This window comes from Oncorhynchus kisutch, linkage group LG4 (assembly GCF_002021735.2).
Source record: "Oncorhynchus kisutch isolate 150728-3 linkage group LG4, Okis_V2, whole genome shotgun sequence".
Taxonomy (NCBI): domain Eukaryota; kingdom Metazoa; phylum Chordata; class Actinopteri; order Salmoniformes; family Salmonidae; genus Oncorhynchus; species Oncorhynchus kisutch.
Window position 1 is genome coordinate 13502840 of NC_034177.2, and position 20142 is coordinate 13522981.

General features: G+C 43.8%; 1 protein-coding gene across 1 annotated transcript in view; it reads right to left on the minus strand.

Annotated features, from left to right (window-relative positions):
• The window catches only part of LOC109889066 (nuclear factor 1 A-type-like), a 199641-nt gene that overhangs the window by 175980 nt on the left and 3519 nt on the right, over positions 1 to 20142 (minus strand). The window contains exon 2 of the mRNA XM_031822233.1: positions 15739 to 16267. Coding sequence (XP_031678093.1) covers positions 15739 to 16267 — 529 coding nt within the window. The remainder of the gene's footprint in view (positions 1 to 15738; positions 16268 to 20142) is intronic.

Here is a 20142-nt window from a genome sequence, read left to right on the forward strand (position 1 = left end):
GTTTATTTCACTTTATATATTATCTACCTCACTTGCTTTGGCAATGTTAACACATGTTTCCCATGCCAATAAAGCCCTTGAATTGAATTGAATTGAATTGAATTGAGATGGGACGGACATCAACAGAAAATTACTGTCACCAACTAGACAAATACCCCACCTGCACCAAGCAGAGAGAGAGAGAGAGAGAGAGAGAGAGAGAGAGAGAGAGAGAGAGAGAGAGAGAGAGAGAGAGAGAGAGAGAGAGAGAGAGAGAGAGAGAGAGAGAGAGATGGGACAAAATGGGACAAACACCAAATTGAGACTCTTTTTGCAATTCTGCAAAAATATCCTCCATGTACAACGTAGAACGCCAAATAATGTATGCAGAGCAGAATTAGGCCGATACCCACTAATTATCAAAATCCAGAAAAGAGCTGTTAAATTCTACAACCACCTAAAAGGAAGCGATTCCCAAACCTTCCATAACAAAGCCATCACCTACAGAGAGATGAACCTGGAGAAGAGTCCCCCAAGCAAGCTGGTCCTGGTGCTCTGTTCACAAACACAAACACATGGGTGTCAGGGTAGCCTAGTGGTTAGAGTGTTGGCCTAGTAACCAAAAGGTTGCAAGTTCAAATTCCCGAGCTGACAAGGTAAAAATCTGTCGTTCTGCCCCTGAACAGGCAGTTAACCTGAACAGGCAGAATACCTGACCACTGTGACTGACCCAAAATTAAGGAAAGCTTTGACTATGTACAGACTCAGTGAGCATTGCCTTGCTATTGAGAAAGGCTGCTGTAGGCAGACATGGCTCTCAAGAGAAGACAGGCTATGTGCAAACTGCCCACAAAATGAGGTGGAAACTGAGCTGTACTTCCTAACCTCATGCCCAATGAATGACCATATTAGAGAGACATATTTCCCTCAAATTACACAGATCCACAAAGAATTCAAACACAAATCCAATTTTGATAAACTCCCATATCTACTGGGTGAAATATCACAGCAGCAAGATTTGTGACCTGTTGCCACAAGAAAAGGGCAACCAGTGAAGAACAAACACCATTGTAAATACAACCCATATTTATGCTTATTTATTTTCCCTTGTGTACCCTTAACCATTTGTACATCGTTGCAACACTGTATATATACGTAATATGACATTTGTAATGTCTTTATTGTTTTGAAACTTCTGTTTGTGTAATGTTTACTGTTAATTTGTATTGTTTATTTCACTTTTGTATATTATCTACCTCACTTGTTTTGGCAATGTTAACACATGTTTCCCATGCCAATAAAGCCCCTTGAATTGAATTGAATTGAGAGAGACAAAGACAGAGGGAGAAAGAGAGAGAGAGAAAAAGAAAGAGAGAGAGAAAAACAGAGAGACAGAGAGACAGAGAGAGCAAAGAAAAGAGTCCCCTCATCTAGCTGGTCCTGGGGCTGAGTTCACAAACCTGTTCTACTAACATGCTGAAGCCTCAGGACCAGAACATCCAATCAATCAGAATAAACCAAATTACAACACAGTCAAAACAAAACTACATTGCTTATTGGGAAACACAAGCACAAACACAAAGCAAAATGCAGTGCTATCTGGCCCTAAATCGACAGTACATCGTGGCTAACTATTTGACCATGGTTACTGATCAAAACCTTAGAAAAACCTTGACAAAGTACAGGCTCAGTGAGCACAGCCTTGCCATTGAGAAGGGTAGACAGGAAAACCTGGCTCCCTGTAGAGGAAAGGCTGTGCAACCACTGCACTACAGCAGAACCTGAGACAGAGCTGCATTTCCTGACAACATGTCTAAAATATAAAACAATTAGAGAGTGTCATTACCCCAAATTTGAAACCCTTATTAAAGGTTTCAAAGACCTCTCTGATGAGAGTAGTCTACCCATCCTGTTGGGGGAGGACGCAGAGAGCTGTGGGTTGGCAGCGCACTACATTGCTGCCTGCCATAAGTTGAGGGACAGTGTCTGACAGACCAATCAACCTGCACATGTCCTCTACTGTATGCTTATTGTTATTGTTCAATGTATGGTTATGTTGACCCTTGGTTATTGTTGTTACATTGACAATTTTGAATCTCATTTTTTTTTAATGATTATTATTTTTTATATTTTTATATTGTAAATATCCAAAATAAGCTTTGGCAATATGTACATTGTTACGTCATGCCAATAAGGCAAATTGAATTGAATTGAATTGAATTGAATTGAGAGAGAGAGAGAGAGAGAGAGAGAGAGAGAGAGAGAGAGAGAGAGAGAGAGAGAGAGAGAGAGAGAGAGAGAGAGAGAGGCACTAACTTTTGCCTGCCTGGTCACAGGCAGAGTAGTTTGGGCTGGTCACACGACACAGAGTTGGTATGATTGATTGTTGCCTTATCTCAGAATATCTGACTTTGAACCATACCCTCCAGCCTCTCTCTCTCAGCTCCGGGAGTGGGGGAGTGGGGGAGGATGGTGGGTGCAGTCGAGCAGGGAGTAGGCCCAGGGCTACCACCACTTGTTTTCCGCAGCCAACGGGTGTGAGGGGAAATATCTCGACTCACAGCAGGTCCCAACTTTCTAGGAAGACGAACCACCTGTAACGTTTCGTTGATTGACTTACTTCCCTTTTGCTTGACGAGACGGCGTGAGATACGCTTGTTTGACGTGTGTGTGTTCGTTAGCAATTAGATAAGCGCTCACAGTGCACAGACAATACAAGGGTCAAATGAGAAGTCAATCAAAATAAAATCCTAGAGGAAGACTGCAGACACCGGTTTGGGACGACTTACTGAGGCCCTTGTGATGGTGCCCGTATGGTCTGAATGGAAGGCAGTACTTAGTGACTTCTTTCCCTTTTGTTCTGTACCCTCTCCCCTCTCCCACCCTCTCCCCTCTCCCACACTCTCCCCCCAAGTCCATGCACGGACAAAAGTAATCTTTAAACAATATTCAATATTTCACGCCAGAGCGCTGAGTCCTCCGGGGCCAGACTCCATCTATGTCTGTGTGAAGTAATATGAGCCGTCCATTAGGAGAGGGAGGCCCCCCTCAGTTCCAATACATTTGGGTTCAGGGGGTGAGGCTGGCGATGGAGACTAAATAACACACAAAAAGAATGACGGGAGAAAACTGGTGCTCGTGATTAGAAGGGGCCTCAGAAAAAGAGAAAAAGACATTCATTTAAATGTGCGTATATGTGAACAGGAGTTTCTCCTTTCTTGTTCGGAAATGTTGACCAATTAGCTTGGTTGCCGAGAGTCTCGTTCCCAGACGGTTTCACGACTAATCAAGTGCCGCTTTTGTTTCCCCTCTGAAAACAGTTTTATGGTTGAAGGGCCGTAATGCCTGGCGGTCGAGAATGCCCTTGTGTCAGACATACTGGTCTAACAAAACTAACAAGCAGCAAGCATATCTATCTGGGAGTGGCCACAACATCGAATGGGTATCTCGTAAAAGGTGCCTTATTCATTTCCTAAAAACAAAACGCACCACGCTTTGAAAACAGCGGACCTAAAGTGAGGGGAGGGTTCTTTCTTTCTGTCCCTCCTTCATGGCAGAGTGGGAAGCTTTTCGGTTAAATCACCGTGCAAGAGAAGGTGAGTAAGAGAAAGAGGTGTGGGTCATGATTTGACAGTAGGTTTCCTCATTAGGACACACAAGCCATACAGACCTACAGCATCTCTCCCCTTCCTCTCGTCTCAGTAGCCTTTAGGATGGCTTGGAGCTGGGAAGCACTTCAGGAATGGAAAAAACAATATCCCAACTTCCCTATGCCTGGCTTCCTTTCTTTTTTCTCCTTCAGAAAGGTAGCTTGGTCCCGAGCTTGTTGTTTTTCCCGGGCATGCAAGGACAAGCAACGTTTACATTAGCTCCTGAAGCAAGCCAGGGAAGCGTAATTGCTAATGTGTTGGGTTGATGCTCAATGTTTTCTTGAAGAAGCACCCATCCGCTCCCCTGAACTAAACAAGGGGGTTCAGTGTGCGTCGTGCCAGGGCCTTGTGGCTTGGCAAGACGTAGCGCCACGGCCATAGTATCCTCATTGACGTATTCATCTATATTGCCCTGCTCCGCATACACACATGGAGCGACCAAGGGGTGGTGCTGGCGGGAAAAAAATACAACCCCCCCAGTAAGTCCCCCCCCTCCTACCCCCACACTTCACTTGTCAATAATTAAAAACCAGCATCTGACAATCTGGACGGAAACCAATCGGAGGAAGAAAACGACAACAATGAGGTGAAATGCGAGCATGCTCACGATGTCACGTCAGCGGCCATCGTTACAAAATGTCTGATTCGTATGGCTTCTCCTCCTGGACACTGTCCAAAGAGGCAGGACAGTTTTTTTTCAAATATGCCAAGGGGAGAGCAGCTCCCCCGTCTCTCCTCCACTCTTAGGCTTTGGGATGGCTCACTGTCAAATCCCCAGCTCTGCTGCTTAACATACCCACCAAGCACAGTCCATTCGTTAACCTAACGACTACCGTCCTCATCAATCACGCTTAGGGTGACTTTGGAGTTTGCCTGGTTCTTCTGTCGGTAATAACCACAGGCCTCTCTGTCCACAGGCCTCTCTGTCCACAGGCCTCTCTGTCCACACATCTCTGGCCGTGCAGCCTAACTGCAGTTGTTTTTGGGAGAAAGCTGCTGGAGATTGAAAGAGTAGATGCTGTGTTACAGATGGATACTTCCCAGGCTGGATTTTCCTTCTCCATCCAGTGCATCACGAGGAGGAGCGGATCACTCACGGTTTAATCACCGCAGGGTGAGCAGAGCAGAGCGGGAGACCCTGGGACAGTGGGCCCACTGGCAGAAGGCTGGCCTGACCTCCATTCTTAACTACAGAGCAGAGAGACAGGACCTGCACTAGTCTATACACAGTGCATGCACACACACACACACACACACACACACACACACACACACACACACACACACACACACACACACACACACACACACACCTCCTCCCCCCCAAAGGTCCACCAGCTAATTTGAATGAATATACAGTACATGCAAATATTGTTAAATATAATGTAAATATAATGGGGTAACATGTCAGTTGGAGCGCAGAGGAAATACATCTGTGTTGAACTGCACAGCAGATGGGCAGAAATGGTATAAGGACAGAGCGTTGATTCAAGAAGCATTCTCCACTATAACACAACAGCTAAAAACAATACTTGACTGAACACACTCACTAAGACAAGACATGCATTGCAAACATACACGCACGATGTGAGAGGAACCAGTTCAGCAAACCCCTAGTCTTCTATATTTGACCAACCATACGGTAGTTTATTTTTCACTTCTTTCACCATCTGTAGCAACTTTCCCCTACAGACGGCCACAGCTGTTCCATTTCATGTCTGCAGTCCTTTTTATATGGCGTCCCAAATGGGTTCACCACACAATAGAGGCTCGTCAGTGGATCACATGGTCTCAGTTTCTTGCCTTGGCACTGAACCAGTTCAGACCTCTTCAAGATAAAGGACAGCAGTGCCCCCACCGCAACGGACAGAAGAATTACACAATTCTAAGAATGCATTTATAATGCTGGAAATCCCTCTTCATCCTCCGGTGTCCACTCTGCCAGTTCTCTGACTGAAACCCAATGCTCACCGGATGTTGCATGTTACTAGCCTTGTGGCTATGCTCCCTCAGAGACCGACTCTTCAGAAGAAGAATAACACCTGTTTGGACTGATGAATATTCACCAGGGCTCTCCAACCATGTTACTGTAGAGCTACCCTCCTGTAGGTTTTCACTCCAACCATGTTACTGTAGAGCTACCCTCCTGTAGGTTTTCACTCCAACCATGTTACTGTAGAGCTACCCTCCTGTAGGTTTTCACTCTAACCATGTTACTGTAGAGCTACCCTCCTGTAGGTTTTCACTCCAGCCATGTTACTGTAGAGCTACCCTCCTGTAGGTTTTTACTCCAACCATGTTACTGTAGAGCTACCCTCCTGTAGGTTTTCACTCCAACCATGTTACTGTAGAGCTACCCTCCTGTTGGTTTTCACTCCAGCCATGTTACTGTATCGCTACCCTCCTGTAGGTTTTCACTCCAACCATGTTACTGTAGAGCTACCCTCCTGTAGGTTTTCACTCCAGCCATGTTACTGTAGAGCTACCCTCCTGTAGGTTTTCACTCCAGCCATGTTACTGTAGAGCTACCCTCCTGTAGGTTTTCACTCCAACCATGTTACTGTAGAGCTACCCTCCTGTAGGTTTTCACTCCAACCATGTTACTGTAGAGCTACCCTCCTGTTGGTTTTCACTCCAACCATGTTACTGTAGAGCTACCCTCCTGTTGGTTTTCACTCCAACCATGTTACTGTAGAGCTACCCTCCTGTAGGTTTTCACTCCAACCATGTTACTGTAGAGCTACCCTCCTGTAGGTTTTTACTCCAACCATGTTACTGTAGAGCTACCCTCCTGTAGGTTTTCACTCCAACCATGTTACTGTAGAGCTACCCTCCTGTTGGTTTTCACTCCAGCCATGTTACTGTAGAGCTACCCTCCTGTAGGTTTTCACTCCAACCATGTTACTGTAGAGCTACCCTGCTGTAGGTTTTCACTCCAGCCATGTTACTGTAGAGCTACCCTCCTACAGGTTTTCACTCCAACCATGTTACTGTAGAGCTACCCTCCTGTAGGTTTTCACTCCAACTCTAATCTAGCACACCTGATTCTAATAATTAGCTGGTTGATAAACTGAATCAGTTAATTACAACAAAAACCTCCAGGAGCGTCTCTCTACTACCAGAACAGGGTTAGAGAGGCCTGGTGTAAACCTCCAGTAGGTTATCTCTCCAGGAACAGGGTTGGAGACCTCTAGTATATACCAATAAAGGCCCTTTTATTTTAAAAAGATTTTTTAACCCCTTTTTTGTGATTACAATCTTTCTCATCGCTGCAACTCCCCAACGGGCTCAGGAAATGGGAAGGTCGAGTCATGCATCCTCCGGAACATGACCCGCCAAACCGTGCTTCTTAACACCCGTTTGCTTAACCCGAAAGCCAGCTGCACCAATGTGCCGGAGGAAACACCGTTCAACTGATGAACGAAGTCAGCCTGCAGGCGGCGGCCAGCCACAAGGAGTCGCTAGAGTGCGATGAGCCAAGTAAAGCCCCCCACGGCTGGACAACGCTGGGCCAATTGTGCACCGCCCTATGGGATAGAACCCAGGCTATCGTGACGCCGCAACACTGCGATGCAGTGCCTTAGACCGCTGTGCCACTCGGGAGGCCATAAAGGACCAATTTTATTCTGTAAATGTAATCTTATCAAGTGTAAAAGAAACAAATCTCGTCCGTTTGCACTGGGCCGGCTGGAAAGTGGCAGCTGAAGTGAGAAAGCTAGGACACTGGGTGGCGGGAGATGAGCCTCTCTCAGTTGCTAAGATCCCCCATAAAGATGGTTACGATATTTCCCTACTGACTGGCACAAATCACCGGCTGCAGCACATTCCTGTAGCTCCCTGGACAAAGACAGGAGAGGAACTGACATTTAAACACAGTGAATACTCAGATTCTGGGCCTGACCCTTTTGTCTCTTCCTCCCCTTTCCGACCCCTCGCTGCCACATTTGTTGGTGTGTGTGTGTGTCTGTATCTGTGTGGTTTAAAAAGTACATCAGTTTGCGTCACCGACACGCCGTCATGTGGCATGGCAAATCAATGCGCAGGATAACAAGTGTAATATTCCAAGACAGGCGACAAGATGAATGGCTTGTTTCTACCTCTCTGCGTTCGCTTTGACCCATGTACAGCTACGTAGCGGTCGCTTGGCAAAAAAAAAAATGAATCCTGGCGGTAATTAGATGATTAGCACAGTTTTCCTCCGCTCGGGCCTGAACAGCATATGAGCTGTCTGCCCACCATTAAAATGAAGTCCTCATCAAGTCCTAATACAATCACAGTGCATACAATAAAGACTGAGCAATGACTAGCGCTGAGGCTAGAGGGGAGCTAAAGACAATGGGACTCTTGTTGAATGGCATGTGGATACAAAGAGTCCATTCTCAGAAGTTAGCCAAAGCTGCTGTTCTGAATCGGGAAGAGACGTCTGTGTCCTGAATTCCTGAATGTTCTTAGCCGTTAGGGAGAGCTATAGTTCGACACATGCAGTTCCTAGGCTTTAACTCCTTTAAACCAAACAGGCCCCAAAAAACAGACAAAGAAAAGCAAATATCCAACATGGAGGAGAGGAGAGAATATCAGTCCTTCAGATTTGAGGCCTGCAGATTCCTGTCAGCCTAGGTCTCATAGATAACCACCATATCTCATGAACAAAGAAGAAAGAGAACAGCGAGCTTCAGAAAGCTTGGCACATGTCTCTGTCTCCCCCTCTCTGCTGCTGGGGATGTCTTGGGGTGACTGGGGCATTAATGCAGAATTAATTAGCCCAACTTTCCCATTGCCAATCCCCCCATCCGTCCGTCTGCCCCATTGAGACAGCATCGCATCTCTAAACACATGCCAGGCCAGCGCACACTATGCTACACTAACGCTAATGCTATGTAGCCTAGCCTCTGCTGCTCAAAGCTGGCATTGTCATTATAAAAACATTTTCTGTCCAAATATGAGATTTTGCAATGAGCTAATCTCTTTCATATTTAGGATGTATTAGGATTTAAAATGTTATGGTATCACCCAAATGGACTGGTTTGTTTAGAGAGAGAATTCGTTTTTGCTTATCAAATGAACAACAAAGAAATTGACAAAGACGAAGGGATAGAAGGTCCTCAAAGCAGTCAAGATGACAAATTGGCCAGCACATCCAGCGATATTAAACAGGCAGTGTATCAGATGATCTGATCCTGGCTATCTGATCCTGGCTATCTAATCCTGGCTGTGCTAGTCCTTTGGCACTGGGGGCTGTGCCAGCTGTTGGATTTCTCTAGTAGGTCATCTACACAAACCTGCTATTACTCGCTGATATCAAACGCTATGACAATGAAGCATTTTTATGAATGAGCCCCAACCTCAATTACAATGAATGGTACAGTATGCGCGCGCGTGTGTGTGTGTGTGTGTATCTCTGTACTTACGAAAGAGAGTGTGGTGACACAGTCATTGTTATAATCATAGCTATGGCAGTCGGGTGGTTAGTGGGATTTGGGGGGGGGGGGGGGGGGGGGGGGGGGTTGGGTTGAGTGGGTGGGTGGTGGTGAGGGGTTCCCAAGCCACAATGTGTACTGCAGTAACCACAACAGAGGTTGTGGTTTATCCCACAATCGCCTTAAATAGCGCCAAGTTATTGTAATTCCACATCCTGTGGAAGGGGAGGGAAATATAAAACCGCTGTAACATTAGAATAGCCAAAAGTCAGCCGGTAGATTTTGCCAGATTTGGTTACTCTCAGCAAAACCCCCAGGAAACACAGCAAACCACCATCTTTGTGTGTGTGCACCGTTACAAAGGAACGGCTGGTCTCTTTTCCCTTTCCTTGTTTTCCAGCAGTGGCTGATGATCTAAACTGGCAGATAACTAGACTGGTGTGTGTGCTCTGTGTGTAAGGCCAAGTCCTTTCAAAACCCCTCTTCGCCCAACCTGTGGAGGGTTGCGCAAAACTCTCTGGACATAAATGCTTGCAGTTCCAGGCCAGTAAAACAAATGGACTGACTCTTTACTTTTGATCAGAACCTAAAAGTTACAGTGCCTCGAGGATGCATCGTCAAAGCTAACTAGTTTACAGTACAAATCTGTTTAAGAGCTCAGAGGGAAATAGGTCAGACGTCTTTACAGTCATTCAACACACGCAAACTGTTTGTTCATCTCTGCCGCCAGGGTCAAACAAGGTAAAGCAGCAACAAAACATATCTAACAGCAGCCCTGTAAATGTTCACATACAGTTGAAGTCGGATGTTTACATACACTGTGGTTGGAGTCATTAAAACACGTTTTTCAACCACTCCACAAATTTCTTGTTAACAAACTATAGTTTTGGCAAGTCGGTTAGGACATCTACTTTGTGTATGACACAAGTAATTTTTCCAACAATTGTTTACAGACAGATTATTTCACTCATAATTCACTGTATCACAATTCCAGTGGGTCAGAAGTTCACGTACACTAAGTTGACTGTGCCTTTAAACAGCTTTCAAAATACCAGAAAATTATGTCATGGCTTTAGAAGCTTCTGATAGGCTAATTGACATCATTTGAGTCAATTGGAGGTGTACCTGTGGATGTATTTCAAGGCCTACCTTCAAACTCACTGCCTCTTCGCTTGACATCATGGGAAAATGAAAAGAAATCAGCCAAGACCTCAGAAAAAATGGTAGACCTCCACAAGTCTGGTTCATCCTTGGGAGCAATTTCCAAATGCCTGAAAGTACCACGTTCATCTGTACAAACAATAGTACGCAAGTATAAACACCATGGGACCACACAGCCGTCATACCGCTCAGGAATTGTGAAAAACTGAGTTTAAATGTATTTGGCTAATGTGTATGTAAACTTCCGACTTCAACTGTAGGTCCACTCCGTGACATGTTCTCTCATCCAGCCAGTGATATCCTTAAATTGTATTGTGCACAGCGAAAACGGAGAGAAGGATGAGGTGGAAATGTAGTTCAATCAACAAGTTTCTGAGTTTCTGTTATTTTCTATTAGGACATCATTCCTCCTAGCTAGCCGATCTATGGGCTGCTTTCTTTATTTCCACATTGCTCGCGACCTTACCGCCATAATTTAGGCTAATCAACCCAACCATGGATGTCTTTCTCCCTTTACAGGCCAGGGTCTCTCAAGCCAAATCACCCAACCAGTCCACAGTGAGGCCTTCACCCACCTTCACCTTCCTTAAGCATCACTCAACGTCCTTCACCCTCCATTTTGTGATTTATTTCACTTCCGCTGGCACTGCAGGGCGGCGACTGGTGTCTCTCAAACAGGCCAGGGGTGGGTTCCCTGCACTTCTTCTTGTTCCGCTGTTTGTTGAGATGCAAGACAAATTTCCCGAAAGGGACACACAATAAATCATTATTAAGTGACCATTATCTTGAGTCGGCAATCAAGGTGTGCATTAAAGGACCAGAGTCTTATTAAGTGTAACTATCCCACTTGAATGATGAGACAGCTGTCCACCATATAGGTTTTTACAATACCCTCCAGTCTACTTGCTCTTGTCCAGAAGTGACATGAAGTCATGGTTAGCAGACTTAATAGAGCATTCAGTCTGACCACAACACATTAAATGGAAGAAGACGCAACAGCGCCTCTTCAACCTCAGGAGGCTGAAGAAATTTGGCTTGGCCCCTAAGACCCTCACAAACAATTGAGAGCATCCTGTTGGGCTGTATCGCCGCCTGGTAAGGCAACTGCACCGCCCGTGACCGCAGGGTTCTCCATAGGGTGGTGCGGTCTGCCCAACGCATCACCGGGGGCACACTGCATGCCCTCCAGGACACCTACGGCATCCAATGTCACAGGAAGGCCATAAAGATCAAGGACATCAACCACCCGAGCCACTGCCTGTTCATCCCCCGATCATCTGGAATGCTAGGTCAGTACAGGTGCATCAAAGCTGGAACCAGCTTTGATGCAACAGGCCAACAGACTGTTAAATAGCCATCACTAGCCGGCTACCACCTGTTTACTCAACCCTGCATCTTAGAGGCTGCTGCCCTATATACATAGACATGGAATCACTGGTCACTTTAATAACTGAACACAAGTCACTTTAATAATGTTTACATGCTGCTTTACTCATTTAATCTGTATATACTGTATATTATTCTACTGTATTTTAGTCAATGCCACTCCGACATTGCTCGTCCTAATATTTATATATTTCTTAATTCCATTCTTTTTGTGTGTATTGTCGTGAATAGTTAGATATCACTGCACTGTTTCACTACACCTGCAATAGCATGCTCTAAATATGTGTATTTGACCAATACAATTGGATTTGATTTAGCCATGGGACCACTAGTCTCACTCAACAGTTTTCTTTCATCTGTTTTTTGCCAATAATACTTATCTGAAAAAAAAAAAAAAAATATATATATATATATATATATATATATATATATAAAATCTGAACATTTTCACAATATAATTTGTATGATTTCAACTACCACTGCAACAGTTAATCACCGAACAACTTTCAACTTTACAGAAAACTATCAAGGCATAAGCCATCAAAGGCTACTATAGCATCCTATATGGCTTGCAACATTTTAACACATTTTTCTGCGTTCATTAAATAAATGGCTTGAAGCGGTTGCTTCAGTCAATGTCGAAATGGTTGTTGGCTAATTCTAACCAACTGGTCCTGCTGCCCCCAAACCAAGTGAAAGTGGGCTGCTGGGAAAGTGAAAGTGGGCTGCAGATCACAGAGGCTTCCAAAGCCAATGCTATCCAGCAGCTTGACTGGCTGCTAATGAGGGGTGATATTTGTCTAAGAGGTCAAATGCCTAGAAGATAGGGTCAAGGACCTAACATCTTAAGCCATGACCTTTCCCACATGTTGAGTGCTCCTGTGATAGTGACACCAGTTGCCGGGCTGAGAGCGAGGCTGTAAATTAGCCCTGGCCACTCTGCCTGCTCTGTAGTCAAAGGGGGGCCCGCCCTGACACCACATTGTTCCTAAAGATGACACATGATGTGACGGTTGAACAACGCACAGAAAGCCCTGGTTAAGACCGATAGCCCGGCCCATCTCCCCCCCCCCCCCCCCACACACACACACACACACTCGCCACTAAGTAGGGTTAGGCATGTGGCATTATATCACAAACCTCTCCCAAGAATATAGCACAATAATTCACCAAGAGTAAGCATAAAGATAATAAAATGCAAATATGTTGTCAACTTTACAAGTTTACACACACTGTGGGAATTTGCACAATAGTTGTTTTTGAGAATTTTCATACCCTGATAATAAAAGTGGTCTACTAAGTTTGCTGTTAAATGGGTTGGTGGCAGGATAGTGTTGTCACGAGGGTCCTCTTCTTCCACCCCTTGCCCTGGCATTTAATTACTGACTTCAGCTGAAAAACCCCACCTTCGGCATCGGTGCATGAGGTCAGCCTCTCTTCAGATGGCTTGTAAATCAACAGAGCTCTAGAAATGCTCCACTGCTTTAAATAAGACAGAGGAAGAAACTTGATCCTGTGGGATGAGGCGACGAGAGACAGAGAGAGAGAGAAAACGAGATGGAGAGAGCGAGAACACACTGCAGACTTCATTCTACTGAAGGCATACCTCTGTGCTCTGTGGGAACCATCTATTTCTTCTCCCACTTGTTCTCACTCTGATAGAGTTTTTTTCAGCCTTGATTGTAATCAGCTAACTTTAGCTATCAGAATGCTCGCAAGAGCAAAGCGCCCATGACATTTTAGCCACAATGAGCCTGAGCAAATTGTATACTGAACAAAAATATAAACGCAACATGTAAAGTGTTGGTGCCATGTTTCATGAGCTGAAATAAAACATCCCAGAAATGTTCCTGACACACACAAAGCTTATTTCTCTAAAATGGTTTGCACTCATTTGTTTACATCCCTGTTAGTGAGCATATATCCTTTGCCAAGATAATCCATCCACCTGAGAGGTGTGGCATATCAAGAAGCTGATTAAAAAGCATGATCATTACACAGGTGCACCATGTGCTGGGGACAATAAAAGGCCACTCTAAAATGTGCAGTTTTGTCACACAACACAATGCCACAGATGGCACAGAAGTTTTGAGGGAGTGTGCAATTGGCATGCTGACTGCAAGAATGTCCACCAGAGCTGTTGCCAGAGAATTTAATGTTAATTTCTACACCAGACGCCTTCAGTGTTGTTTTAGAGATTTTGGCTGTACATCCAACCGTCCTCACAACCGCAGACCACGTGTAACCATGCCAGCCCAGGACCTCCACATCTGGCTTCGTCACCTGCTGGATCGTCTGAGACCAGCCACCCGGACAGCTGATGAAACTGAGGATTATTTCTGTCTGTAATAAAGCTATTTTGTAGGGAAAAACTCATTCGGATTGGCTGGGCCTGGCTCTCCAGTGGGTGGGCCTGTCTCCCAACCATGGCTACGCCCCTGCCCAGTCATGTGAAATCCGTAGATTAGGGCCTAATTTATTTCAATCGACTGATTTCCTTATATGAACTGTAACATAGTAAAATCATTGAAATTGTTGTATGTTGCGTCTATATTTTGTTCAGCATATTTGAGACAAAACGTATCTGTTCCTAAAAAATGTAAGTGCAAAAAGAAACGTAGGAAATTAGTGTCAATGTTTGACTTGTCTACACCATCGAGCAATTGAATGTAATGTTTTATGTGTTTATTGCTAATCGGGGATTTCTTTGTGTCCCGTTATAACGTCATTGACTGATGAGTTCATGATTTCATGATGAGGCCGATTATACAGTATATGGACAGAAATCCTCCAAAGGCCTACACTTTTGTGCTTGGCTCCATTTAAAATGAGCTTCCACTCCACTCCAGCCCAACTAAAACCTAGTACAGCACAGCTCCCACAAGGGAACCCCAATCCTATAGGCCTATTCCAATCATTAAAAGCTCCATTCAGATATTTGACCAAAATCACTACATAACCTCCTTCAACATTTTAAACTTAAATTTGCCGGCTGTCGATGCAAAGATCTGCAAAAACAGAACAAAAGCTTAAAAAAAATATATATATATACACATATGATGACAATATGATGCTATGGGAATGTAAAACTAGGTACACATTACACCGAGCTCACTTCAGCTTCTGGAAACCATTTGTTGGAGAGTGGAAATGGTTGTAATTAAGGTGCTCGGTTTGCCTGGTGGAACAGAGCTCTTTCCAAACCTTGCAAGTGAAAGCTGGTGTTTGTTGCTGTCAGTGGAGGAAGGACCCCCACTGCCTTTTGTCAATGAACATTTCTCTATCGGCTATTTGCACTGTACTTCACTCTCAGGGTGAGTTTTCATGGCACAAGAACAACTCATATCAAATGGTTAAAACACACATTTTTTTACAGACATTTTGAAAACATTTCCAGATAAGGATTTAGCTCAGGGGGAAAACATGAAACCCTATCGAATTGATTTGTTAATTAGTATGTATTTTACACTTTTTAGAAGCCTTTGAATAGAAAGCCTTTGAATACAATAATTATTAACAGGAGAGAAATCAAATATAAGGCTGAGGGCATGTTGAAGTTTTTATATGTACCAAATAGTTCATTTGCTTGTGCTGAGTGATGGAGAGAGTGTGTTTTGAGGCAGCTGACTGTCGTCACACAGTACCAACTTCTGGCCCGTTGGAAACAGCAAAAGGGACAGGGCAGTACGAGGAGTTTGGCAGATTTGTCCTGCTTTTCCCAGACTACTGCTGTGATGAAATGATGGTTGTCTGCTACAGATAACATTTGTGTCTGCATCCTGAGAGGGGGCGGTGCTGTGCGGTGCGGTGCGGTGCGGTGTTGTTGGGTTTGGTGAGGGCAAGGTGAATCAACGTCCTTCAATACAAGGAATTTGTTTTGGTCGGGTGCTTACTTAATGAGTGGCCTGTGATTGTTCCTTGAAAGAGTGAAGCCAACTATGTACATTACATTGGCCTGCGCTCTCTGATAAGGTCCATTTGAGCAGTTAACCCCATCCAAGTGTTTTTATTTTCGATTAACAGTACAACTTTATCACACATTCCATTTCCTATGATGATATGGAGTGAGGCCAACATTTATGCAACTCCAATTTTTAACAAATGTTGACTTGTTTAGAGAGTTGAGAAACAAAAGAGGGACTTACCTGCGTGAACAAAGTAGGCCAAGTAGAGGTCAAGCTCCTTCACAGAAACTCCAATGTGATGAGGCTGCACACACAGCCCTGGGTTCGAGCACTGTGGGGACTTTACCAGCCTTTCGCCATCAGTACTTTCGAGGGGAATACCTTTGAATAAAATGACCATGACCAGATCCAACCTCCAGACTTTGTCGGCCTGACGCAGGCAGTCGATCCTCCTCATCTTACCCTTCTGGTCGGGGTTGGACAGCACGCAGCACGGAGGCTTCTTCCCGGTGACGGTGAGCACAAAATCCTCCCGGAACTCTGGCCGGATGTCCTTGCGGAGCTTGGCCAAGAGGCGTGATGCCCACTTCTGCTTGACCTCAGGCTTCTCGCTGAGCAGCTCGTCCTTGACCGCGCGCTCCTCTTCCTTAGACATGCGCTTCTCATGCTTCTTGAAGTACTTTCTCTTGCGGGCCTGCAGGTTGAACCATGTGTAGGCAAACGCTCGCACGTGGGGCAGCAGAGCTTCGATGAAAGGATGGAACTCATCCTGTGAAAGAGGGGACCACAGGTGAAAATAATTAATGATTTGGTGGTAACATACATTCATAGTGAAACATTTTGTTTATGTAATCGAATAAAAGGCAAAGCAACAATAATCATTACAATGAATCTTGTGAAATCAGATATACATTGAGTAAACACTAATTGACTTGTATCCGAAATACTCAATGAAGGAATGCAATAAAGAACATGCACTACTTCTCTTTGATATAATATCTTTCCAAAAATGACTTTTTGGAAAACAAACATTTCCATTTCAGAATAATATGCAAAGTCTGCCACGTTTGTATTTATGAGTATTTACGTCATATTTTGCATGTGGGCCCGTTTCATTAACACACGGAGAACGGGCTAACGGAGGAGTTTCTCTGGACCGTACGGACAAAGAGGGAGCAGTGTGAAATACGGCCGTGTCTTGGCTCTCTGGCAAGAATGTGGTTCTGTGGGTGTCTGCCAGAGAGGTGATAGAAAAAGCAACAGCCGAGCGGGAAAGCTGAATGTCTATTTTTAACTGTTCGCCATGCAAACATATATACATTCGCGCGCGCGCACTCACACACACACACACACACACAAAGAGATCTACAGGCAGAAACGTTTCGCTCAGAAAGACTGGTACATTATGTGGGTTATTAGCAGGGAGAGCTGCCTGCACATCTATTAGAGGAAGAATGTGGATAGATGGCATGTTGTGGATCAGTCCGTTACACCTGCTACTAGCACAGTCACACACTGGACAATATGCTCCCTCTCAAAAGCTGGCCTCACAACCTAATACAGGCCATGCAAATGTTACAGCACGACACTAGGCCAGAACGATGCAGCACAACGCAACCAGGCAACAACCTATTAAAACTACTCTCTCATTTTTAAAATAGTCTCGCGTCTGCAAACTCACACCAGAATATGTTTGAGGTACAAAGAAATTGTAATAATAGATGAATGACCACTAACATTAAGTCTATTGAACAAACGATCATTGACGACACAATGTTAGCCTGGTCCCACTTTACTACAAGGACATTTTAGATTTTAAAAATAAACACAGCTGAGCTACCAAAGAGACGAAATGTAACTAAACTCCTTTGTAGAAATCCTTATTATATACTAAAAGCGTTCATTGCCGAATGAGAAAATAAAAGAGCACTGGAACCTGAAATCTTTCCCGTTATATAAAACAAATCCCCTCCGTACAGCACTTTGCGATGTCAGCTGATCTAACAAGGGCTATATAAATACATTTGATTTGATTTGACATACGGATACACCGTTCTAACTCAAACTTATAAGTGTACCAATTCCAAATACTCCGTTTCAATTTTGTACCAGCATGCCACACTAGATCACGCTATAAGCAACGGAGCAGATATGCTTCTCTTCTAGGTGAGTGTTTACATGCATATGTACAGTGAGTATGCTGTGGGTTTTATGGGGGGGCAAGCTAGACTAGGCACGGATCTAACAGTACATTTTAAAATGCACCAATCAAATCCAAACAAATGTTGTTTTTTTTTACTTTTTTTAAAAAACAATGCGAAATCACCACTCCATCAGAGACGTATGTTAATTTTCCAAATACACTCAGTAGAGGTTAATGAAGTAGTGAGTGGTCTGGAGTAGGCTTCACCTCAGGCCATTTTACCACCCCAGCCAGTGCAAAGTGTACTCAACCACAGATGTAAGATCTTAATTTGAGCCAGTGCAAAGTTTGCTCAACCACAGATGTAAGATCTTAATTTGAGCCAGTGCAAAGTGTACTCAACCACAGATGTAAGATCTTAATTTGAGCCAGTGCAAAGTGTGCTCAACTACAGATGTAAGATCTTAATTTGAGCCAGTGCAAAGTGTGCTCAACTACAGATGTAAGATCTTAATTTGAGCCAGTGCAAAGTGTGCTCAACTACAGATGTAAGAGCTTCATTTGAGCCAGTGCAAAGCGTGCTCAACCACAGATGTCAGATCTTAATTTGAGCCAGTGAAAAGTGTGCTCAACCACAGATGTCTGATCTTAATTTGAGCCAGTGCAAAGTGTGCTCAACTACAGATGTAAGATCTTAATTTGAGCCATTGAAAAGTGTGCTCAACTACAGATGTAAGAGCTTCATTTGAGCCAGTGCAAAGTGTGCTCAACCACAGATGTCAGATCTTAATTTGAGCCAGTGCAAAGTGTGCTCACCCACAGATGTCTGATCTTAATTTGAGCCAGTGCAACGTGTACTCAACTACAGATGTAAGATCTTAATTTGAGCCAGTGCAAAGTGTGCTCAACTACAGATGTAAGATCTTAATTTGAGCCATTGAAAAGTGTGCTCAACTACAGATGTCAGATCTTAATTTGAGCCAGTGCAAAGTGTGCTCTACCACAGATGTCAGATCTTAATTTGAGTCAGTGCAAAGTGTGCTCAACCACAGATGTCTGATCTTAATTTGAGCCAGTGCAAAGTGTGCTCAACTACAGATGTAAGATCTTAATTTGAGCCAGTGCAAAGTGTGCTCAACTACAGATGTAAGATCTTAATTTGAGCCAGTGCAAAGTGTGCTCAACTACAGATATAAGATCTTAATTTGAGCCAGTACAAAGTGTGCTCAACTACAGATGTAAGATCTTAATTTGAGCCGCCAGTGTAAAGTGTGCTCAACCACAGATTGTAAGATCTTCATTTTGAGTCAGTGCAAAATGTACTCAACCATTCATAGATTAAATAACTTTTTCCTCATCTTGATACGTGGAAATACTGTACCTCTGACTGGGATGGCATGACACCATCCTTTTCATCGAATTTCAAAAGGACTCACACTCCCTTGTCTTATAGGCATGAAAATTGTATTGTTTCAAAAACCAGTAAATGGCATTTCCAACTGAAGTAACTTCAGCCAATGTGCTATGAAATATAAATTCTTCATGGCTGATATGAGCATTGTTATCTGTGGTTTCTGTATTAAAATATACAGTTCCCCTGTCTCCGGGCCATTTGAACAATACCTACATAGTCTACATTCTGCATTTTTGCTGCTTTTGTACGTAAATAAAACACATGCACAGGTGCCTCAACCACTTCATGTATAGGCCTCATTTCAATATATATAATCTGCTGCATTTCCACTACTAGAGTAGTGTATATTTACTGATAAAAGTGTGTCGGTAGAAAATATGAAGTTGAACTTCCAGCTGTGAAGTTTGTTTTCTTTCTGTTCACCTTGGTGACAGATCTAATGTTTCCAAATAACAGGCCTGTAACAACAGCTCATGAATAACTGTCATTTAGAATAGCAATGATGGTAATCCCCTCCTACTGACACCCACGCCACAACACAGAGGTACTTATGGGAGTGTGTCGATGAGCTTGCTTTCTCCTCTCCATGCCCACAACAGTAAACAGACTCAAACAGAGCAGACGCCTCGCTAATCAATTGGAGCAATTACACAAAGGTAAATCTTCGAACACCCTCGTGTAGGCCGTAAGGGGCATGTTTTTCCAAAGCCATGCAACGTGCACAACTGTTTCTATCTCTACATCTTCTCCACGTCTAGACACAAACACTACCATGTGCCTCGAAGGCAGTACGCAATGACAAATTCTGGCAATTATCAATAGTTTTTCTACAAATGCACAAAGAATGTCAATGTTCAGTTCTAGGTATAATATTTCATGCTTTGCAGTGAACAAAAATTATGGAAGTGCTTTAGGCCTGCCTGTCTTGTATACGATTCGACCCACAAATAAAACTTGCCAGATATGCCAAATATATTTAAAATCAATTGAAAGACTTTGATTCTAAGTATTTTTTGCCCAAATATGATGATTTTATTACATACAGCGTCTTTGCAATATATAATTCAACTGTCAATACTTAAAATTT